The following is a 21,133-nucleotide window of genomic DNA, read 5'->3' as shown; positions in this document are numbered from 1 at the left end:
CTCTGTAGGTAGCTCCAGCTCCACACACCTGCTCCTTCCCTGGGCCCAGCTAAAGGCATCTCCCAGGGCAGCGCTGGTGCACGTGACGCCACGCTGAGCTCTTTCCCCTCGTGACCTCCCTCCATCCTTATCAACTCTTTCTGTCACTGCTCCCTAAATGCCCGCCCCTGCTCCATCTGTCCTGTTCTCTGGGGCATCCCAGGCCAAGCCTAGTGCTGACACAGAACAGCGGCTGCCTGAGGGCCCACAGCCTCCCCGGGAATCAGCCAGGCACCCTCTGACCTGTCTGCCCGCTGCAGCCCAGGGGGCCCAGAGAGCGTGTGATGGTCACACACAGGCACCATCCGGGATGTGGCCACCTACCACCAGCTGTCCCTTGGGAAGACAGACCTCTCTTGTGTGCTTGCGGGGAGATGAGGGGTGTTATTGCTCTTTGCTCCCAGAACAAAACTCACCCCCACCCGCCCTCTCAGGTGTGAGCAACTTCCCTCCAGACAGGATCTCTGGCCAAGGCCTGTTCCTCCTCTACAGAGAGCAGCTTGGCCAGGTCAAAATCTTCAGGACAGACCCCTGGGTATGTCAGCACATGGAGGGCTGAGCCCATCATGGCCACGGAGTAAGTCGGGATGAATCTCTCCAGCTCTGAACCCCTGCTCTGTCCCAGGCTCCCCCTCCTGCGTCTCAACGAGCCATGTCCCGCGGGGTTCCTGGGTAACTCCCCACTTCCTCCTGCACCACCACGGGGAAGGTGTGGTGACCACAGGACAGTCAGCTGGGCAGAGAAGAGAGGACATCAAAGATGGTCAGGAAGAACATGAGAAACCATGAGCTCCAGCTCAGCCGCCAGACCCCAGGGAGCCATAGAGTGACCAAGAACTGTCCTCTTGACTATGGGACTCACAGCCCCCACTGAGCAACCAGCACAGGCCTCTCCTCCCAAGAGGCATGAGAGATTCACCCTGCACACTTCCAGGAAGGACAGTTTCCTCTGGGACACCCAGGTCCTGAATGTCCATCCTTGGAAGCTGCAGCCAAGCTAGACACGATTAGAGAAAGGAAGGGTCCCTCTCACCAGGCAACACACAGCTCACCCACAGCACAATGGGGCCTCACTGTGACAGGGACCCGTTGCAGCTTCAGCCTCCTGCACTGAAGGGGAGAGCCAGATGGGGATGAAAGAGGGCAAAGGGCGTGAATGCGCACCCCGACCCAGAGCCATGGGGACAGCAGGAGGCTGAGGCCCAGGACTCTGCTTGCCCAACCTGCGGGGTATGTGTGTGACTGTGTGGGTCTGTGTGTGTCTCTTCTGTGTGTGTGTGTGTGTCTGCACAAAGTGTGGTTGAGGTTTGGTGAAAGAATCAGTGCTGAAAAATTCAGAGGCCTCCACAATTCCCAGGGACCTGAAACACAGACAAAAGGAAAAACAGAAGGAGGGACAAGGAGGCAGGACTGAGAGAGGAGGGGACAGAGAGGTGCTCTGGGCCTGACCCCACCCATGAGCCTGAGAAGTGCTCCTGCCCTGGAGAGAGGCTCAGCACAGAAGGAGGAAGGACAGCACAGCCTACAGCCGTGCTCAGGAAGTTTCTGGATCCTAGGCTCATCTCCACAGAGGAGAACACGCAGGCACAGAGACCATGGGGCCCCTCTCAGCCCCTCCCTGCACACAGCGCATCACCTGGAAGGGGCTCCTGCTCACAGGTGAGGAGAGGACTTCCTGGGAGTGGACAGGAGGAGGAAGCAGAGTGACTGGATGGGGTCTCCTGGAGAGGATGGGGTTCTAAAAAATGAAAGAAGCCAGCACTTTGGGAAGCCGAGGTGGGTGGATCACGAGATCGGGAGTTCAAGGTCAGTCCTGCCAACACAGTGAAGCCCTGTCTCTAGTAAAAATACAAAAAATTAACCAGGTATGGTAGTGTGCTCCTGGAATCCTAGCTACTCTGGAGGCTGAGGCAGGAAAATCACATGAACCCAGGAGGCAGAAGTTGCAGCGAGCCGAGATAGCACCACTGCACGCCAGCCTGGGTGACAGTACGAGACTCTGCCTCAAAAAAATAAAAAGAAAAAAAAGAAAAAAGAAAAAAAAGGAAAGAAGGCTCTGTTGGAGCCTGGATAGGGCAAAATACACCAGAGAGGGACAGAGGTCAAAACTGGAAAGTCACATTGAGCTGGAATTGGTAAGAGGTAGGAAAATCTTAAGTGTTCTGTTTTCCTGATTAATCATCAGGGGCCACCACATTTTGAAAAATGATAATAATAACTATATCAGATGACACTTCTAATAAAAGTATAAGCAGGACATGAAACACTGTCCTCAGCAAAATCCTCAACAATTGGGGGAAAATAAAACACCAAGGGTGTGGAGGGCCCTGAGAACTCTCACATCTACAGGAGTCTGCAGCCTGTTCCAGGCACTGGGGTGCAACGAAGATCACAAAAGTCCCTGTCCTCACAGAGCTCACGCTGTCATGGGGAGGAAGACAGACATGCAAAGAGATCTAGAATGTGAGGTCAGGTGTTGACAAGAACCCTGGAGGGAGCAGAGCAGGGAAAGGTCAGAAAGGGAAGACCCAGGGTCTCTGAAGGAGGTGTCAGAAAAGAAGTCTAAGGATGCCCTGATGTAAGCAGGACCTGAGGGCAGTGTGGGGGGGCGGCGTGCAGACCCCTGGGGAAGAGGATTCCAAACAAAAATGCCAAGGTCAGAAGTGTTGAAGGAATAGGGGTCATGCTGCTGACCTTGACCTAGTAGGACAGTAGGACACACACACATACACACATACAAACTAACATGCACCTTTTGTGTGTGTGTGTGTTTGTGTGTGTGTGTGTCTTCAAGGCTGAGGATTGAAGAGACCTTCTCAGGACCCAGGGCTCCATCTTTTCACCCCAATACACAGGTCTCAATATTGACTGGTGCTTTCTCCACCTCCTAGCATCACTTTTAAACTTCTGGAACCTGCCTACCACTGCCCAAGTCACGATTGAAGCCCTGCCACCCAAAGTGTCTGAGGGGAAGGATGTTCTTCTACTTGTCCACAATTTGCCCCAGAATCTAGCTGGCTACATCTGGTACAAAGGACAACTGATGGACCTCTACCATTACATTACATCATATGTAGTAGACGGTCAAATAAATGTATATGGGCCTGCATACACTGGACGAGAAACAGTATATTCCAATGCATCCCTGCTGATCCAGAATGTCACCCGGGAGGATGCAGGATCCTACACCTTACACATCATAAAGCGAGGTGATAGGACTAGAGGAGTAACTGGATATTTCACCTTCAACTTATACCGTAAGTGATTCCACATGATCCCTGGGTTTAGCGGGACAGGGGTCACTTCTACTTCACACACACAGGATTGTCAGGCCTGGACTGTGCCTGTGTCCCTCTCTGCACTATGTCCCATGCTGGGGTTTTCGCATTTAGTGCAGGACACACACAGAAGAGACAAATTTCAACAGATCAAAATTCCATTCCTGCATCCAGACCCTGCAGACACTTGCTGCAGAGGAAGGACAGTCTGATGGGGGGACTCAGCAGGAGGAGATCAGTCTCAGCCAAGCACCTCATGCCCTCTTCATAAATTTGACCCTGAGAAAGACCCTGGAGAACTGAGTAGGGCTTGGCCTGAAGGACCCCCTGAGATATCCTCACAGAAGCTCAGCCCTAGAAGCCTCAACCCCAGACCTCTGTCCCTAAATCCTTGCTCCAGTTAAGCTGAGGAGCCTGTGCCAGTGCTGGGTTGTGGCTTCTTGGGCAGGCCTTACTGGGACCAAGAATTTACCAGCTGTCTGAGGACTGTGTCTCCTGGAGCTGCTCACCAGCCAGGGCTCAGTCCTCAGAGCCTCATCTGGGCAAAGACAGAGCTTTCTTCACCTGACACTCAGAGTGGAGAGGACAGAAAGACAAGCTTTGTAGGACATCAGCCAACTGCCTTAGGAGGCTTAGGACAGTCCATAGAAAGTCTAATGTCCCCAGAAGCAGAAACAGAAGAGAGAAGATGTACCTGGTAGCAGCTTGTCCACAGGGATCTGACGTAAAGGTGCTTTCTCATGGAAGCAAATTAATAATAAATGCTGCTTGTGTGAAACCTCCACTGTGCCAAGCATTAGGTCAGGTGACTGTGAATCATTTAACATTTATTCACAGATAGCATGAAAAGCCACAGTCCATTTGCCACTTAGCTTATTTGATTGAGAGAAAACTGAGGCACAGGAAGGCACAGTCATGGAACCAGAGTCACACAAACCCAAAAGGGAGATCAGGGTCACATGAGGTCTGTCTGCAGCCACAGGCCCATCTTCTTCACCAGAAGTGAGGGCTTACTGGGTTCCAAGGACCCCATAGTCATTTATTGGCTCAAATCCTCTCTTCTTAGGCATCCAAACCTCAGAGGAGTGAGAGCAAATGGTCAGCTGATTAGTCTATACTCCAGAACTAAATCACCTGCCTCAACTGTCAGAGTCAGTGCAAAAAAAATGTCCAGGCCTCCCCCTCAGATCTTAACCCCCCATCACTGAACCTGAAATCCTGTGTTTCCCAAAGTGCCCATGTCACTGTCATGAAAGGATCAAGGAGAGGACCTTGTTTTCTTTCCCCACTCAGACCCTGCTCCAGCACAGGCCCAGTGAGAGAGACACACTCGGGAGCTCTCACATAACAAATGAAGGAATGGAATGAAGAAATGAATGATCCAAAACCTCTTAGGGACTGGATGTTGGATGCAGAATCCTAGGAGGTTCTAGCCACACCTGTCCCTTGTCCTTCAGAGGCTGACACCCATGTTTCATCCCCCCACTACCTCTTGCCCCTAAAGCCACCCCATCTCATGTAACTCTGAAGCTCTTTGGCCACCAGAGGGTTCTCAGGGCTCCTTTGTCCTGGACTGTGGAACTGGGGGCACCTGGTCCCTGGGGTCTCTGAAGTCAGTGTAGCCCTCACTGCTCACTGCCATGGTGTCTCTGCCTCTCTCTGCTTCTCTGTGTCCCTCATCTTCCTCCCACTTTATTCTGACTGGCAAGCCCTGTCCTGCACAGCTTCTTCCCCCACCCCTAGGCCTTCCCCAGACACTGCCTCTAACTAGGCTGGCTGTTCGGTTCCCTTCCCGCTAACACTGTGGCCTGGCCCACCTCCCAGGAAATAGGAAAGGCACAGAAGTCACCTGGAGTTGCCACTCCTGCCAGGCTTCATCTCGAGCCAATGTCCCCAGGTCACTAAGAGAATGAGCTTCCACTGTATTCCCATCCAGGGCTCTTTCCCTTTGTGAGGCTGACCTGTGGACAAGACAATGGGACAGGGATAGGCAGTTCCTCCATCCACTCATAATTGCCAGGTAAGTTCTTCTGGCCTCCTGCACACACACACACAAAAATTATTGAAATGTTGGTTTCTAGTCAAGAAAGATTTTAATGACTCCAAGTCTGCCAAACAGGAGGACAGAGGTTTATTACTACTCAAATCAGCCTCCCCAGTGGATCAGGGGTTAGAGATTTTCAAGGATAGTTTCAGGGGCACAGGACTAAAAAATTAGTTCTGTTGGTTGTTTGGTGATGGAATCATGTGGGCAGAGGGAAATGATCTGTTTGTGCTAGAATCTGCCTCCAGGTAGGGACCACATGACTGGCTGAGCCATTAGTCATAGGTATGGATGAGGTCAGCCGGTTGCAGAATGCAAAAGAATGAGAAACATCTCAAAAGACCAATCTCACGTTCTACAATAGTGATGTTATCTATAGGAGCAATTAGTTACAAATTATGTAAACTCTGGCCAAACGACATTGGAGCAGTCAGGGATTATAGAAACTGTGCCAACATTTTAGCAGAATTCAGTTCCCTCCTATAATCTTAATCTCATGGTCTTTTACTAGTTTGACAAAGGCCGTCCCTGGGCAAAGTAAGGGTGTTAGTTTCATGGAGGAAGTTTTGTGATTCTTGCTTCAAAGTCAAACCATAAACTAAATTCCTCCCAAGGTTAGCCTGGCCTATGCCCAGGAATGAGTGAGGATAGCCAGCCTGAGACTAGATGCCAGATGGAGTCAGACATGCTACTTTGCTGTCACTGTTGTAATGTCTGGACTGACTCACCAGGGTGTCAGAGGCTGGACAGGCCTGCAGTCCCCAGCGCCCATGGACTCATTTCAACTGTTTCACTTGTGACTCCATCCTCAAACTACTATGGAGCTCACATTCTCCTGTCACTTCTTAGAGACTTCTGGCTTCCTGTCAGGCATTTAACAAGCTTGAAATTTGTCACTCGGTTCTAACAGTAAGTAAAAAGTTGAACAAACTCAAAAGTCAGCAACTCATTAAAATCCCTCAGAGATGGCTGGGCACAGTGGCTCATGCCTATAATCCCAGGACTTTGGGAGGCCGAGGCGGGCACAAGGTCAGAAGATGGAGACCATCCTGGCTAACATGTTGAAACCCCGTCTCTACTAAAAATACAAAAAATTAGCTGGGCATGGTGGCGGATGCCTGTAGTCCCAACTACTTGGTAGGCCGAGCCAGGAGAATGGCGTGAACCCAGGAGGTGGAGCTTGCAGTGAGCTGAGATCATGCCACTGCACTCCAGCCTGGGTGAAAGAGAGAGACTCTGTCTCAGAAAAAAAAATGCTGTTAGAGAAATGAAGAATGCTTTTGATGCTTACTGGTAGACTGCACATAGCTGGGGAAAGGATCTCTAGCTTGAGGATGTGTCAATAGAAACTTCCAAAACTGAAAAAGGAAAGTTCAAGAAGAGTGGGGGAAAAAAAGTGGAACAACACATTCAACTTCACATTTAATATTTTGTTTTGGCAATAGCAATTTTTAAATTTTGTAGTTGTGGACAACTGCAAAGGCTGTCAGATACACGTAATGTGAATATTGGTGGTTTTGGGGACCAGTTGGAGGTGGCCAGGTGTGTGCTATCTAATGGTTTTACTGCCTGTGCCACATAAAACTGTTTCCTCATGATGATGCCATTTTCATAAGTTGGAGTTGTGCATGTGGGGAGACACACGAGCCATTGTCATCTCACTTAGATTCTTCCTAATTCACACAAACTTAAACTTTAGTGGTGTTTCGTGAGCTTAAGAGAAAATGAAGAAAGCATTTCACATACCTGTTTTGGGGTCCTCCCCATTTTTCCTAACTCTGCACAGAAATTAGAAGCAGGGAGTTCTTTCTATATTTACTAACATAACACACATCACTTCTTTTAATTTGGCATCCTTCCTCCCTTTATGTAATTGACACACTGACCAGTTCTGTCCTTTTAACGGGACTCTCTCTACTTAAGGAGCTGCTAATTTCAAATCACCTTTGGCATCTTTCTTTGAGCATAATGTGATCCTGCCGGAATTCACGGCACACCTAAACCTTATTTTGGTCTCAAGAGAAATACTACTACCAGCAATTGATCTTAGATGTTTGGATCATCAGTAAAAATTTCCACTTATGAAAACATTTTAATGTTTCCTCCAAAATTTTTTTTGTTACTAGAGTCAGAACATAACATGAGGTCTAAACTCCTGACAACTTTTTATGGGAAAATTACAGCATTCCAAATTGAGCATCGGAAATCCAGAAATCCACAATCTGAAATGCTCAAAACTCAACCCTTCTGACCACTGATGTGATGCTAAAAAGAAGTGCTCACTGGCGCATTTTGGATTTAAAATTTTTCAGATTTGGGATGCTAAACCAGTACATATACGGCAAATATTCCAAAACAAAACAAAACAAAATTAGAAATCCAAAACACTTGGATTTAAGCTTTCTGCATAAGGAGCACTTTATCTGTATGAACTATAGGCACGAGGCTGTACAGGAGATCTCTAGAACCTCCTCATCCTGCATAACTGAAACCGCACACCCATGGAACAACGCCCTATTCCCCTGATCCCAGTTCCTGCAAACTACTATTCTACTCTCTGATTCACTCTGGAATCCACTGATATGAGGTACATAGAGTAGTCAAACTCAGAATCAGAGAGTAGAATGTCTAATGAGAGAAAGTATCTGCAAGACTTCTTCCCAAATATTGGTCTAATATCCACCAAATGCATATGGTCCATGAGGGCCAGACTTCCATCATCAGTTCATGATTACCCTTTCCAACAGTCAGTGCTGCATTTGCAAACATCCACATGTATTTCTAGAAAGATCCACATGGTCCTCACCTGCCCTCTACAAGGTGGTCTTGGTCCAAAGCTATCAGCTCTTGCCTGTCCCCTTCACTCTTTGTAGGTCATTCCTTGGACTCTGCTCTATCTTTAGAAGTCACTGGCTAAAGTCACTCACTATGAGACACCTGGGAAAACTGCCCCACCTTGTGGCTCCACTGCCTGATGACTGAACTGACCTCCAGGCTTGACTCTGGTCTCCCCTGTGTTATTTCTGCTGAAGTACCCAGTCCCAGGCCAGGCTTTCCAGTACCCAAAGGGTTTAAAGACAATGGGAAGTTCCATCATCCATCTCTAGGATGTCCTTGGGAAGGGAAGCTGCAGAGAAAACATACCTTGGGGGGCAAAATAAGACTGAAACTAAGAAGATTCCAGCACTGCATGCTCCAAGTGAGGACCACAAGGTGGGCCAGGCAGACAGTTGGAGATGGAGGGACTCAGAGAGGCACCAGGGGCTGTGACTGCTGGTCCTATGTCTTTCCATGACCCAATGCTGCTGCTCAATTCACACTTGAGAAAGACTGTACTTCTCCCACATAAAGCAGGCAGCCTCACAATCTCTGAGCCCTCAGATTGCCATGCGTCTGTCTTGTAACACACACACCTGCCATGGGCTTTTAAGGACTTGGGTGGGCTGAGAGGTGGGAAATGCCAACTCTGATTGAAAAATGCCTTTGGAGGAATCAAAGGTGCCACACAGGGCAATCTTCTCTCTGTTTTCTGCAAAGTGGAGACTCCCAAGCCCTCCATTTCTAGCAGCAACTTAAACCCCAGGGAGGCCATGGAGGCTGTGATCTTAACCTGTGATCCTGTGGCTCCAGACACAAGCTACCTGTGGTGGATGAATGGTCAAAGCCTCCCTATGACTCACAGGTTGCAGCTGTCTGAAACCAACAGGACCCTCTTTCTATTGGGTGTCACAAAGTATATTGCAGGACCCTATGAATGTGAAATACGGAACCCAGTGAGTGCCAGCTGCAGTGACCCTGTCACCCTGAATCTCCTCCGTGAGTATCCTCTGTTCCTCTGTGAGCCAGGCTGCCATCCCAAATACACATGGCCAGACGCCAGGCCTCTCAGTCCCTCTCAGGTCCAAGTACAGAGACCTTTACCCCTGGACATCAAAGCTGGCCATGACTTTCTGCCCCAGGCAAAACAGAGTAGGCCTAGGCTTGATCCACAATAGGAGAAAAGAGGCTGCTCCTCTCATGGGAGACTCAGGTTCCACAGCTTGTGATGGGAGAAACAGGCGAAGGTCTCAGGCTCCAGATCAGTGAACACAGCGGGGACTTGGCTGGGACTTCAGTGTTGCGAATTGGCTCACAGGGTCACTGTGGCCCTTCCACAGACCAGGATTTTCCCTGCCCTCTGACAATGTCACCTGTGACTTTATTCTCTTTGCTCCAGATGGCCTGGATGCCCCCACCATTTCTTCCTCATACACCTGTTACCATACAGGGGAAGTCCCCAAGCTCTCCTGCCTCACAGACTCTCACCCACTGGCAGAGCATTCTTGGCTGATTGATGGGAAGTTCCAGCAATCAGCACAAGTGTGCTTTATTCCCCAAATCACCAAAACATATCGAGGGATCTATGTCTGTTTCATCCATAACTCAGCCACTGATGGAACAAATCTCATAATCAAGAGGATCATAGTCCCTGGTAAGTGGATCCTTGGAGCATTGGCAATATGTTTTCCAGTGAAGTCTATCTAGCTATCAGGGAAGAGCCACCTGCCCTCTGCAAAGGGAGAGGGAAAATCAAAAACCCAGCACAGGGAATATGTTTCTGCTCCAAAACCACCAGCTTTTGCCTGTCCCCTTCACTCTTTCTAGATCATTCTTTAGACTATACACTGACAATGAACAATCTGAAAGGAAATTGAGAAAAGAATTTCAATTCACATTAACATCAAAAGGAATAAAATATTTTGGAGTAAGTTTAACCAAAAAGGTCAAATGATTATACCCTGAAAACTACAAAACATTGTTGAAAGGAATTAAAGATGATATCAATATATGGAAAGACATTTCATTTTCAGGATTGCAAGAATCAATATTGTTAGAAAGACACTACCCAAAGCAAGTTGCAGATTCAATGCAACCCCTACCAGAATCCCAGTAACATTTTTTGCAGAATTAGAAAACTCTGTCTTAAATCTGACCTGACAGGCTGTTATTAATGACTGCCACAACACAAACACTGAGAAAAAGATGCAACCATGAAAATGTTTAAAGTTCTCATGACATAGAAGACAGCAATTAGCCTTTCTCACATCCAAAAGCCTTCAAAAACATACGAGTGCAGCATGGCCAGTGTGGAGTTGATTGAAAACTAATCACCATGGTAGAAACATGGTGAGATTAAAAAAAAAAGGGGCAGGAATATATTTGGCCTATCGCCTCCCACTTTTGCCCACTAATCTGATGCTGAAAAGAAATGCTCACTGGAGCATTTTAGATTTTGAATCTTTCAGATTTGGGATGCTAAACCAGTAAGTATATGACAAATATTTCAGAATCAAAAAATTTCAGAAATCCAAAACACTTTTTGTCCTAAGTCTTATGCATAAGAAATACTCAATCTGTGTGAACTATAGGCATCAAGCTCTACAGCCGATCTCTAGAACCTCCCCACCTTGCATAACTGAAACTGCACACCCATGAACAATTTCTGATTCTCCCCACTCCCAGCTCCTGGCAAACAGCGGTCTCTTCTCATATTCACTCTGGAATCCACTTACATGAGGTCCCTAGAGTAGTCAAATCCATGGAATCAGAGAGTAGAATGTCCAGTGAAAGAAAATATTCCCAAAACTTCTCTTCAAATTTGTCTCATATCCATCAAACACACATGGTCCATGACGACCAGATTTCCAGCAGTTCATTCCCACCCTTTCTACCAATCAGTTCTGCATTTGCAAATGTCCACATGTATTTCTGGAAAGATCCACATGGTCCTCACCTGCCCTCTGCAGAAGGAGAAGAAACTTAAAGAACCCAGGCCAGGAAACATGGTTCTGCTCCAAAGCCACCAGCTCTTGCGTGTCCCCTTCACTCTTTCTAGATCATTCCTTGCACTCTGCTCTATCTTTAGAGGTCACTGGTTCAAGTAAGTCATCATGAAACACCTGCAAAAAACTGCCCCACTTTCTGCCTCCACTGGCTGATGACTGAACAGACCTCCAGGCTTGACTCTGGTCTCTCCTGTGTTATTTCTGCTGAAACATCCAGTTCCAGGCCAGACTGCTCAGTATCTTCAGGGTTTCAGGACCATGGGAAGTCCCATTATTACTCATCTCTAGAATGTTCTTGGAAATGGGAGCTGCAAAGAAATCACATATAGGGGGACAAAGTAGGATGGAATTTGGAAGGGGCCCAGTAGTTGCACATTCCAGGTAAGGAACCCAAGGTGAGCCAGCCAGTCAACTGATTAGGGAGGGACTGGGAGGGGTACACGGGGCTGTGACTCCCACTGATGTGTCTGTCCATGACCCAACATTGCTGCTCAATTGACACTTGAGAAAGTCTGTGCTTCCCTAAAACAGAGCAGGTGGCCTCACAGTCTTTGAGCCCTTAGATCATCATGCACCTATCTTGTGACACACGCATCAGCTATTGGCTTTCAAGGACTCTGGTGAGTTGACAGGTGAGAGATGCCAACTCTGATTGAAGTATGCCTGTGGAGGAATCAAAGGTGCCACACAGGACAATCTTCTCTCTGTTATCCACACAGTGAAGCTGCCCAAGCCTTACATCACCATCAACAACTCAAAACCCAGGGAGAATAAGGATGTCTTAGCCTTCACCTGTGAACCTAAGAGTGAGAACTACACCTACACGTGGTGGCTAAATGGTCAGAACCTCCCGGTCAGTCCCAGGGTAAAGCGACCCATTGAAAACAGGATCCTCATTCTACCCAGTGTCACGAGAAATGAAACAGGACCCTATGAATGTGAAATACGGGACGGAGATGGTGGCATGCGCAGTGACCCAGTCACCCTGAATGTCCTCTGTGAGTATCTTTTGTTCCTCTGTGGGCCAGGACACCAGCTTAAATCTAAATGACCACAAGCCAGTCCTCTCAGTCTTTCTCCGGTCCAAGTACAGACACCTTTACTTCTGGACATCCGAGCTGGCCATGATTCCCTGCCCTGGGAAATCCTGCGTAGGCACAGCCTTAACCAAGAATATAAGGGGAGGGGACGCTGTTGTCATGGGAGACTTGGTGCCCATAGCTTGTGATGGGAGAAACAGGTGAATATGTCAGGCTTCAGCTCAGTGAACATAGAGGGGGTTTGGCTGGGACTTGAGGGTGTTTCTTGGCTCAGAGGGTCACTGTGTCCCTTTAAGAGACCAGGAGCATCCCCTTCCCTTGGATGACATCACCTGTGGCTTTATTCTCTTTGCTCCAGATGGTCCAGACCTCCCCAGAATTTACCCTTCATTCACCTATTACCGTTCAGGACAAAACTTCGACTTGTCCTGCTTCGCGGACTCTAACCCACCGGCACAGTATTCTTGGACAATTAATGGGAAGTTTCAGCTATCAGGACAAAAGCTCTCCATCTCCCAAATTACTACAAAGCATAGCGGGCTCTATGCTTGCTCTGTTCATAACTCAGCCACTGGCAAGGAAAGCTCCAAATCCATGACAGTCGAAGTCTCTGGTAAGTGGATCCCAGCATCCTTGGCAATAGGGTTTTAGGTGGAGTCTATCTGGCTTTCAGAGAAGAGTTAGGAAAACATTTTTATTCCCAGCCTGTGTCCCATGGGCACAAGCAAATCCCAAATTCTCCTCCTGAACCCTCCCAATTTGTCTCTACAGACTCTCTTCTCCTTGTTTTTCTGTTTTCTCATGGCTGACCTTGTGTCTGGCCTAAGAAAGTTAGGGAGGGGGCTTTATCAGCCCTGAGCCCTATGTGGTAGAAGAGACTTCAGAGAGGGATGAGAAGGAGAGCCCTCAAGATCAAGTTGCTTCTCGATGTCACCAACACATCCCCTTCTGCCACGTCTTTGTTTCCTTGTACCTATTCCATGAGCTACAAGGAACATCTGAGGCTTTGAAACAAGCTCACACTTTTCCCCCAAATGAGAGGAGGAAGCCCCTTGGGTGAGGGAGGAGCAGCTCAGACTCTGCTTCCTGCTCTGCTCCGGGATCCTCTGGTGACTGGCCCTGCCTGACTCCACCTGGGGTGGGACCAGCATGTGTGGAGGAAGAGCCCTGGTGGCCTGTCCTGAATTTGGCTAAATCGAGCTGCCAGTTGAAGCCAAGCCTCCCCCAGGCCAGGCTGCAGGGAAATAAGAAGAGAGGGAGCCTCAGGGCAGACTCCTGAGCTGCATCCTGGCTCTGAAGTCACCGGTTGTATGAGGCTGTGGGCACAGCACGTGGGACACAGCACGGAGGATAGTGACTGATGCAGAGCTGGAGAAATAGAGAGATTCACCCCTGGGGCTCCGCATGGCAGGAAAGGGGCAGTGCCAAAAAGTGTGTAATTATAGAGAGGGTAAGACTACCAGATACTTTATATATATCTAATATAAGACTTACCATTAACTATTTCTAAGTGTGCAATTTAGTGTTGTGTAACCATCACACTATCCATTTCCAGAACTTTTTCCTCTTACCATATTAAACCTCTGTACCCAATAAACAGTAACTCACTCCTTCTCCCATAACCCTTAGCACCCACCATTCTACATTCTGTCTCTATGTAACTGGCTATTCTAACTAGCTTTTATAAATGGAATTATATGATAATTAACCTTCTGTGTCTGGCTTATTTCAGTTAGCATAATATCTTTAAAGTTCATCCATTTTGCACGATGTATTGGGATTTTATTCCTTGTTAAGATTGAATAACATTTTAATTGTAGATACACCTCATTTGCCTACCCACTTATCTTTCAATGGACTTTTCAGTTGTTTCCATTTTTTGGCTAGTGTGAGTAATGCTTCTCTGAACATCAGTGCACAAATATTTGTTCAAATTTCTTTCAATTCTATGGGGAGTATGTCCAGAAGTGGAATTGCTGGATCAAATGGTAATTTATTGTTTAATTGTTTGAGAAACAGCCACACCACTTTTTACAGTGGCTATAACATTTCCCATTCCCATCAGCAATGCACTAGAGCTCCAATTTTTCCATCTACTTGAAAACACCTGTTATTTTGTGTTGCTGTCATTGTTGTTGTTTATCAAAGCCATCCTAAAGTGTGTGAGGTGGTGTAACATTGTGGTTTTGATTTGCATATCTCTAAGTATTCGTGATGCTGAGGAACTTTGCATGGGCTTATTGGATATTTGTATATCTTCCTTGGAGAAAACTCTATTTTAGTCCTTTGTTCATTTTTTAATTGGGTTTTTGGATGATTGCTGTTGTTGACTTGTAGCTTTTCATGTATTCTGGAAATTAATTTCTTATCACACATATAATTTGCAAATATTTTTATCATTTCATGGGTTGCCTTTTTACTTTCTTGATAATGTTCTTTAATATATAAAAGGTTTTGATTTTTGTGAAGTCCAACTAATCCATTTTATTTGTTGCCTATGCTTTTGTTGTTACAACCAAGAAATCATTGTGAAATCCAGTATCATGAAGCTTTTCTTCTAAGAGTTGTGTAATTTTTACTTTTACATTTAGATCTTTGATCTATTGTGGGTTAATTTTTATACATGGTGTTAGGTAAAGGTTCCACTCTCTTGCCCTTGGATATCCAGCTTTCCCAATATCATTTGGTGAGAACACTGTCCCTTCCCCATTGAATGATCTTGGAACACTCCATGAAAATCATTTGGCCATATATGCAAGCATTTCTTTCTGGGCTATGATATTTCATTAATTTCTATGTCCTCCTTTATGCCAGTACCACACTGTATTGATTACTGGGGCTTTGTAGTAAATGCTGAAATCAGGAAGTGTGAGTCCTCCAGCTTCATTCTTCCTCTTCAAAGCTATGTGTCTATTTAGAGTCATGAGATGCAATATAAATTTTAGGACAGATTTTTCTTTTTCTGCAAAAATGTCACTGAGATTCTGACAGGAATTGTATTGAATCTGCAGCTCACTTTGGGCAGCACTGTCCTCCTAACAATACTGAGTCTTCCAATTCATGAAAACAAAATGTCTTTCAATTTACTGATGTCTTCTTTCATTTCTTTCAGCAATATTTTATAGATATCAAGTATAATTATTTCACCTCCTTTGTTAAACTTATTCCTAAATATTTTATTCTTTTTGATGTTAATATAAATTGAAATTATTATTCTTAATTTCCCTTCAGATTGTTCATGGTTAGTGTATTGAAATACAACTGATGTTTGAATGTTGATTTTGTATTGTGCAACATTACTGAATTTATTTATTAATTCTAATTGGTTTGTTCCACCTTTAGGATTTTCTACATATAAGTTCAAGTTATCTGTAAACAGAAATAATTTTACTCCTTCCTTCCAATTTGAATGTCTTTTTTTCAATTCTTGCCTAATTTTTCTGACTAGACCTTTCAATACTACATTGAATAAAAGTGTCAAAAGCAGGCATCCTTGTCTTGTTCCTGCTCATACAGGGAAAGCTTTCAGTCTTTCTCAGTTGAGTATGATGCTAGCATTGGGTTTTTCACATATTGCCTTTATGTTGAGGTGGTTTCCTTCCATTCTTAGGATGTTTTCATTATGAAAAAATATTGAATTTCATCAAATGCTTTTATTGATTCAATCTTATTACTGATTATAGTTCTATTCATATTTTTGTGTGTTTCTAGGATTTTGTCTATTTCATCTAGGTTATCCAATTTATTGGCATAAAATTATTTATAGTACTTTCATAATCATTATTTTATTAGAATTTGTAGTAATCACTTCATTTTTCTTTCTTTCTTTCTTTTTTTTTTTTTGAAGAGAGGGACAGGTTCTCACTATGTAGGCCAGTTTAGGATGGAATACAGTGGTGTGATTATGGCTCAATGCAGCCTCAACCTCCTGGGCTCAATCAATTCTCCTTCTTCAGCCTCCCAAGATGCTATGACTACAGGTTCATGTCAACATGCCCAGCTAATTGGTTTTTTATTTTTTTGTAGAGACAGCATCTCCCCAGGTTACCTATGCTGGTCCAAACACCTGGTCTCAAGAAATCCTTCTGCTGTGACCTCCCAAAGTGCTAGGATTAAAACATGACCCCCCAAGCTCAGAGTCCATTTTCATTTCTGATTTGAGTAATTTTAAACTTTTCTCTTTTTTTCTTAGTCAATCTAGTTAATGGTTGTCAATTTTGTTGATTTCATTTTGAAGAATCAACTTTTGGTTTCATTAATTTCCTCTATTCTTTTTCCATTCTCCATTTTATTTATGTCCACTCTAATCCTTATTATTTCCCTCATTCACTGTGCTTGGGTTTAGTTTGTTCTTCTTTCATATCCTGAAGTATTAAAGTAGGTTGTTGACCTGAGATCTTTCTTCTTTTTTAATGTAAGAGTTTACAGTTATAAATTTCTTGCACAAGACTCAACTTCTCTGAACCTCTGATTCCTCACCTGAAAATTGCAATGAGAGTGCTTTCTTCATACCATTCTTTTAAAGGTTTAATGCAATCAATGAAACAAGATGCCACACAGAGGATCCAATGTCAGCTGCTATATTACTACCATCATCATTAGCCTTGAGGTCAAATAGTCCTAGAATCAAATCTCAGATCCACCTGTCACTAGCCATATGACACCAGGAAAATTTTTACACCATGCTAAGCTTCTGTCTTTTCATCAGCAAAGTGGAAATAATTTCTACCTGACAGGGTTATTGTGTGGATTAAATGAGATACAGGTAAAATATTTAGCACAGGGCCTGGCACATAGGAAATGCCCCTCAACAGTACCTACCTTTTTCCATATATATGGAAAAAGAGGTAACACATAAAACACTAGGACATGGTTACTGTGGGAGAGAAGGAAAAAAAGCTAAGTGCAAAGAATCAAGCCTGATATGTTAGTTTTTACCAACTGAGATGCATCCAAGATGGGATTAGACATACAAGATAATTTATCAGGGAAGACACCTGTGAGGGAATGTGGGGCAGGCATGAAGGTAGTATGGGAGAACCCGCAGACCACTGTGCAGAGCTGATTCCTGTGAAAAAGAAAGAGAAAGAAGTTTTATGTACCAATGCAGTTCTAAGAGTTTTTGCAAGTCTGATGGGGAGTCCTCCAACCAGTCACCCATTAGAGTTAAAGAGAGCCTCAGAGAACTAGGCTTGCTTTCACGCCCTTGCTGGGAGCCTGTGGGAAAGAAGCTTTCTGTGCAAAGGAGGTGATGAATTTGAAATGCACTGACCTGGGCCTTCTGTCAATCAGCTCCCTGCCATGGAGACCTGACAGAGTCTCATTCATGACTGTCACAACAGAGAGACTGAGAAAAAGATGCAACCATGAAAAGGTGGCAAGTTCTAACGACATAGAAAATAGCAATCAGCCTTTCTTATGTCTGAAAGCCTTCCAAAATATCTGAGTGCAGTAGAGATTTGACAGAGGACTGATCACCAACCTAGAAGTATGGTGAGAGGGAAAAAAAAACTGCAAGAATATAATCATCTCCCATCAATTGTCCAAGAGGAATAACGTAGTCCTTGAAGAAACAATTATAGAGTACCTCATGCTACATGCCTGTTCCTGAGGCTCCCCCATGTAAAATAACATCATCTTCATTCCTTCTTTTCTTTTCTTTCCATGACAGCTCCTCCAGGAATAGGACGTCTTCCTCTCCTTAATCCAATATAGCAGCCGTGATGTCATTTCTGTATTTCAGGAAGACTGGCAGGTATGATGGCCTTTTCTCTTATCCTGGTTCCTGCAGGGCTGACTGCCATGCTTGGGAGAGGGAAAAGACTTATTTGCCTGTATCTGGGACTGGATCTCCTCCTTCCTCCACTAAACTCCTGCTTCTCAGCACTAATTCCTGCAGTTCCCTTTCTCCCTGGCCTTTATGCTTCCTGTACCCCACTGTCTTTTAGACATAATTATCTCCAGCCTCTGCTCATTTGTTTCTCAGATTCAAATGAGAAACACAATTTCACATGGTGAAACCCTCTTCATTATTTTTAACATCTCTCAATACTGTAATTCTCTACACTCCCATAAAGCTCAACCATTTCTCAAAGTATTGCTTGACTTCTTGTCTCCAGACTTTGAAATCTTCCTTGCATATGACTGCCTCATTACCTTTCTAAAATCTAGTTAATTCACTTAATCAAGAATCTCCAGGGGTCTACTCTAGCCTATTTGATAAGTTCACATTTCTTCTATTTACTAAGGCTTCTCACTTCCTTTACCTCTACTTCCCAGTATAATTCCTTCATCCTAATTAGAACTGTCTTCCTACACATCCCTGCCCCTTCACCCATATAGACATAAAATTCTTAGTTCCAATGCTATGTCTAAAAACAGAGTGAAATCCCTTCCACCATCTGCACTGCAGACTTAACCACACCCTTCATCACAAGCAACATCTGACCTCGTGGAGAACGAAGACTTTAGGATTAACATGTGAACCTGAGACTCAGAACACAACCTATGTGTGGTTGAGATCTTTTCCTGATGACCAGTTCATGTGTTCAAAAAACATACAGAAATGAAGAAGGCAATGTCCCTACCCCAGGAGACATAAAGCCTAAGACAGGAAATGAGACCTGAAAATAATCATGATACCAAAATAGAAAAAATAGAATGCCACAAGAAATCAGAGAAATCTGATGGGAAATAGTGCTACACATTGGAATCACTGGAAAACATTTCTAAAAGTGGATGCTCAAGCTCCACCCATTAGTTCCAGTTCAAAGGTCTGGAGAGGGACCCAGGCATTGGTAATTTTTAAGTCTTCCCTGACACTACTAACATGTAACAAGGATGGAGAACTCCTGTTGCAATAGGTAGAACTTAAAACTAAATCAATGATTTTCAGCTAAAAGTACTGGAATTACCTAAGGACCTTTTTCAACATACATAAGACTATACTTTTTTGGCCCTATTTATGAATGGGCTACACCAAGAACTCAGTAATCCTCTTGAGAAACAGAAGCTGAATGGAAAAACCACCTTATTTGATATATTAAATTGTGTAGAAAACATTTTCAAATAAGGGATAAGTGAGGCTAAACCTTCTCTAAATAATATTTATGGGAATGTTAATATGAGTATTCTACGCTGGGCGTGATGGCTCATGCCTGCAATCCCAGCAGTTTGGGAGGCCGAGGTGAGCAGATCACGATGTCAGGAGATCGAGACCATCCTGGCTAACATGGTGAAACCCCGTCTCTACTAAAAATGCAAAAACAAAATTTGCCGGGCGTGGTGGCAGGCACCTGTAGTCCCAGCTACTCAGGAGGCTGAGGCAGGAGAATGGCATGAACCCAGGAGGCAGAGCTTGCAGTGAACTGAGATCGCATCACTGCACTCCAGCCTGGGTGACAGAGTGAGACTCATTTCAAAAAAAAATTTTTTTTTAATGAGTATTCTAAAAATTATATGAAATTTCTGGAAATCAAATATGTTATCGTAGTGTCGTATGCCACAGAAGTAACTAGATTTCTATGTGAGCTGTGTCTTTACCATAATAAGTTCTCATTAGATTTTTAACCATAGTCAGTTTAAATCTTTGTCATTCCGAGACAGTTGCTTTGATTCTTCCTCAAACTACTTACAATCAGCTACAGTCCAAAATTGCTTTTTCTTCAAGGAGATTTATGGAAAAGACTCTGACAAGGACTCTTGAATACAAGCTCCTGATAACTTCAAGATCATACCACTGGACTAAGGGCTTTCAAAATTTTAATGAACAGGCTGATACCTTCATGAAATTCAAGACAAAGAAGAAAAAAACTCAATGTTATTGGACTAAATAATCAAAAGCATAATGTTTTCATAATTTTCTATTTGAAAATGTGCTGATTCTTTGAATGTTTTATTCTCCAGATTTATGAACTTTTTTTCTTCAGCAATTGGTAAAGTATACTTTTGTAAACAAAAATTGAAACATTTGCTTTTGTTCTCTGAGTGCCCCAGAATTGGGAAACTATTCATGAGTATTCATATGTTTATTGTAATAAATTTATTTGCACAAGTTCAGTAAGAATCTGCTCTCTTTATAACAGGACACATTTGAAAACATTGGTTATATTACCAAGGCTTTGACTGGGATGTTATATTTGAGAATATACATAGAATAAATCCATAGGGAATGCAGGCAAAGTCGGAAGTGGGCCTTGGTTTGGCTTCCTAGTTTCAAGAGGTTTTTGGAAGTTTCATCTGAGATTCTTATTAAAAACTTCTAGCAAAGAGAAATTTAAAAAGGGCCTCTATGGTCCATTGCTACTCTTGCCGCACTTAGGTAAAAAATCTGGGCAAGTTCGGTGAGACTCAACCTATTTTGCAAACAAATTCATCCTACTGGAATTATCTTTGGTAAAAATAGAGACTCCTATAGACAGAAAAACTATGTTGAAAAGCAGAACTGTAGTACACCTGTTACCAGATTGAACCACTGTTCATTATCTTTGAGTATTTATAATCCACTGGTAGACTGGACTGGACCCTGAATTCTTTTAGTTCTTCCAATTCAATTTTCTCCAATGAAATAATTAAGAACAAGAGTGGCTCTGTTCCTGAAGCCATATAAGTTGGAGGTGGACAACTCAATGTAAATTTCATGGGAAAACCCTCATGTCTGAGGTGTGGGCCACTAAGAGCTCACTAAATGTTCAACACCATAACTTAGAGACACTCAAACGGCAAACCACGACAACAAGTTGATGACTTTACACTGTGGACAGCTTTTCTGAAGATGTCAGAACAAGACTATCACTCATGATGAGACTCTTACCTCTCTGAATTTGTCCTTGCTAATGCTTGTCTCCTTTGCTTCCCAGAATAATGCTGTACTTAGGATTTCACAAGAAGTAGCCTCTGAGAGTAAGT

The 21,133-nt window shown here is 44.3% G+C and overlaps 1 protein-coding gene across 4 annotated transcripts; it reads left to right on the top strand.

The window, feature by feature from the left end:
* The first annotated feature begins 472 nt into the window (after positions 1–472).
* Positions 473–20,024, top strand: LOC100971440 (pregnancy-specific beta-1-glycoprotein 6). Of its 4 annotated transcripts, XM_063599586.1 has the most exons (7): positions 473–1,698; positions 2,931–3,296; positions 8,899–9,177; positions 11,906–12,184; positions 12,585–12,839; positions 17,898–17,981; positions 19,896–20,024. In XM_063599586.1, the coding sequence occupies exons 1-6, from the start codon at positions 1,635–1,637 to the stop codon at positions 17,939–17,941; spliced, it is 1,287 nt and encodes a 428-aa protein (XP_063455656.1). In that variant the 5' UTR covers positions 473–1,634; the 3' UTR covers positions 17,942–17,981; positions 19,896–20,024. The 4 variants fall into 4 exon arrangements, with proteins under 4 accessions (XP_063455656.1, XP_063455655.1, XP_063455658.1 ...); XM_063599585.1 differs by lacking the exon at positions 19,896–20,024 and having other exon boundaries at positions 17,898–18,479; XM_063599588.1 differs by lacking the exon at positions 19,896–20,024 and having other exon boundaries at positions 16,253–18,479.
* The last annotated feature ends 1,109 nt before the right edge of the window (positions 20,025–21,133 follow it).

The sequence above is a fragment of the Pan paniscus genome, chromosome 20 (assembly GCF_029289425.2).
Source record: "Pan paniscus chromosome 20, NHGRI_mPanPan1-v2.0_pri, whole genome shotgun sequence".
NCBI lineage: Eukaryota > Metazoa > Chordata > Mammalia > Primates > Hominidae > Pan > Pan paniscus.
Note: the sequence above shows the minus strand (reverse complement) of the source record. Positions and strands in the feature narration are given on the sequence as shown.

Bases quoted from the DNA above. Each gene is read 5' to 3' on its own strand.
- LOC100971440 (XM_063599588.1), top strand. From the start codon at position 1,635: ATGGGGCCCCTCTCAGCCCCTCCCTGCACACAGCGCATCACCTGGAAG. The intron at 1,699-2,930 runs GTGAGGAGAGGA...TCCACCTCCTAG, and splicing joins GAAGGGGCTCCTGCTCACAG to CATCACTTTTAAACTTCTGG. The intron at 12,185-12,584 runs GTGAGTATCTTT...TCTTTGCTCCAG, and splicing joins AGTCACCCTGAATGTCCTCT to ATGGTCCAGACCTCCCCAGA.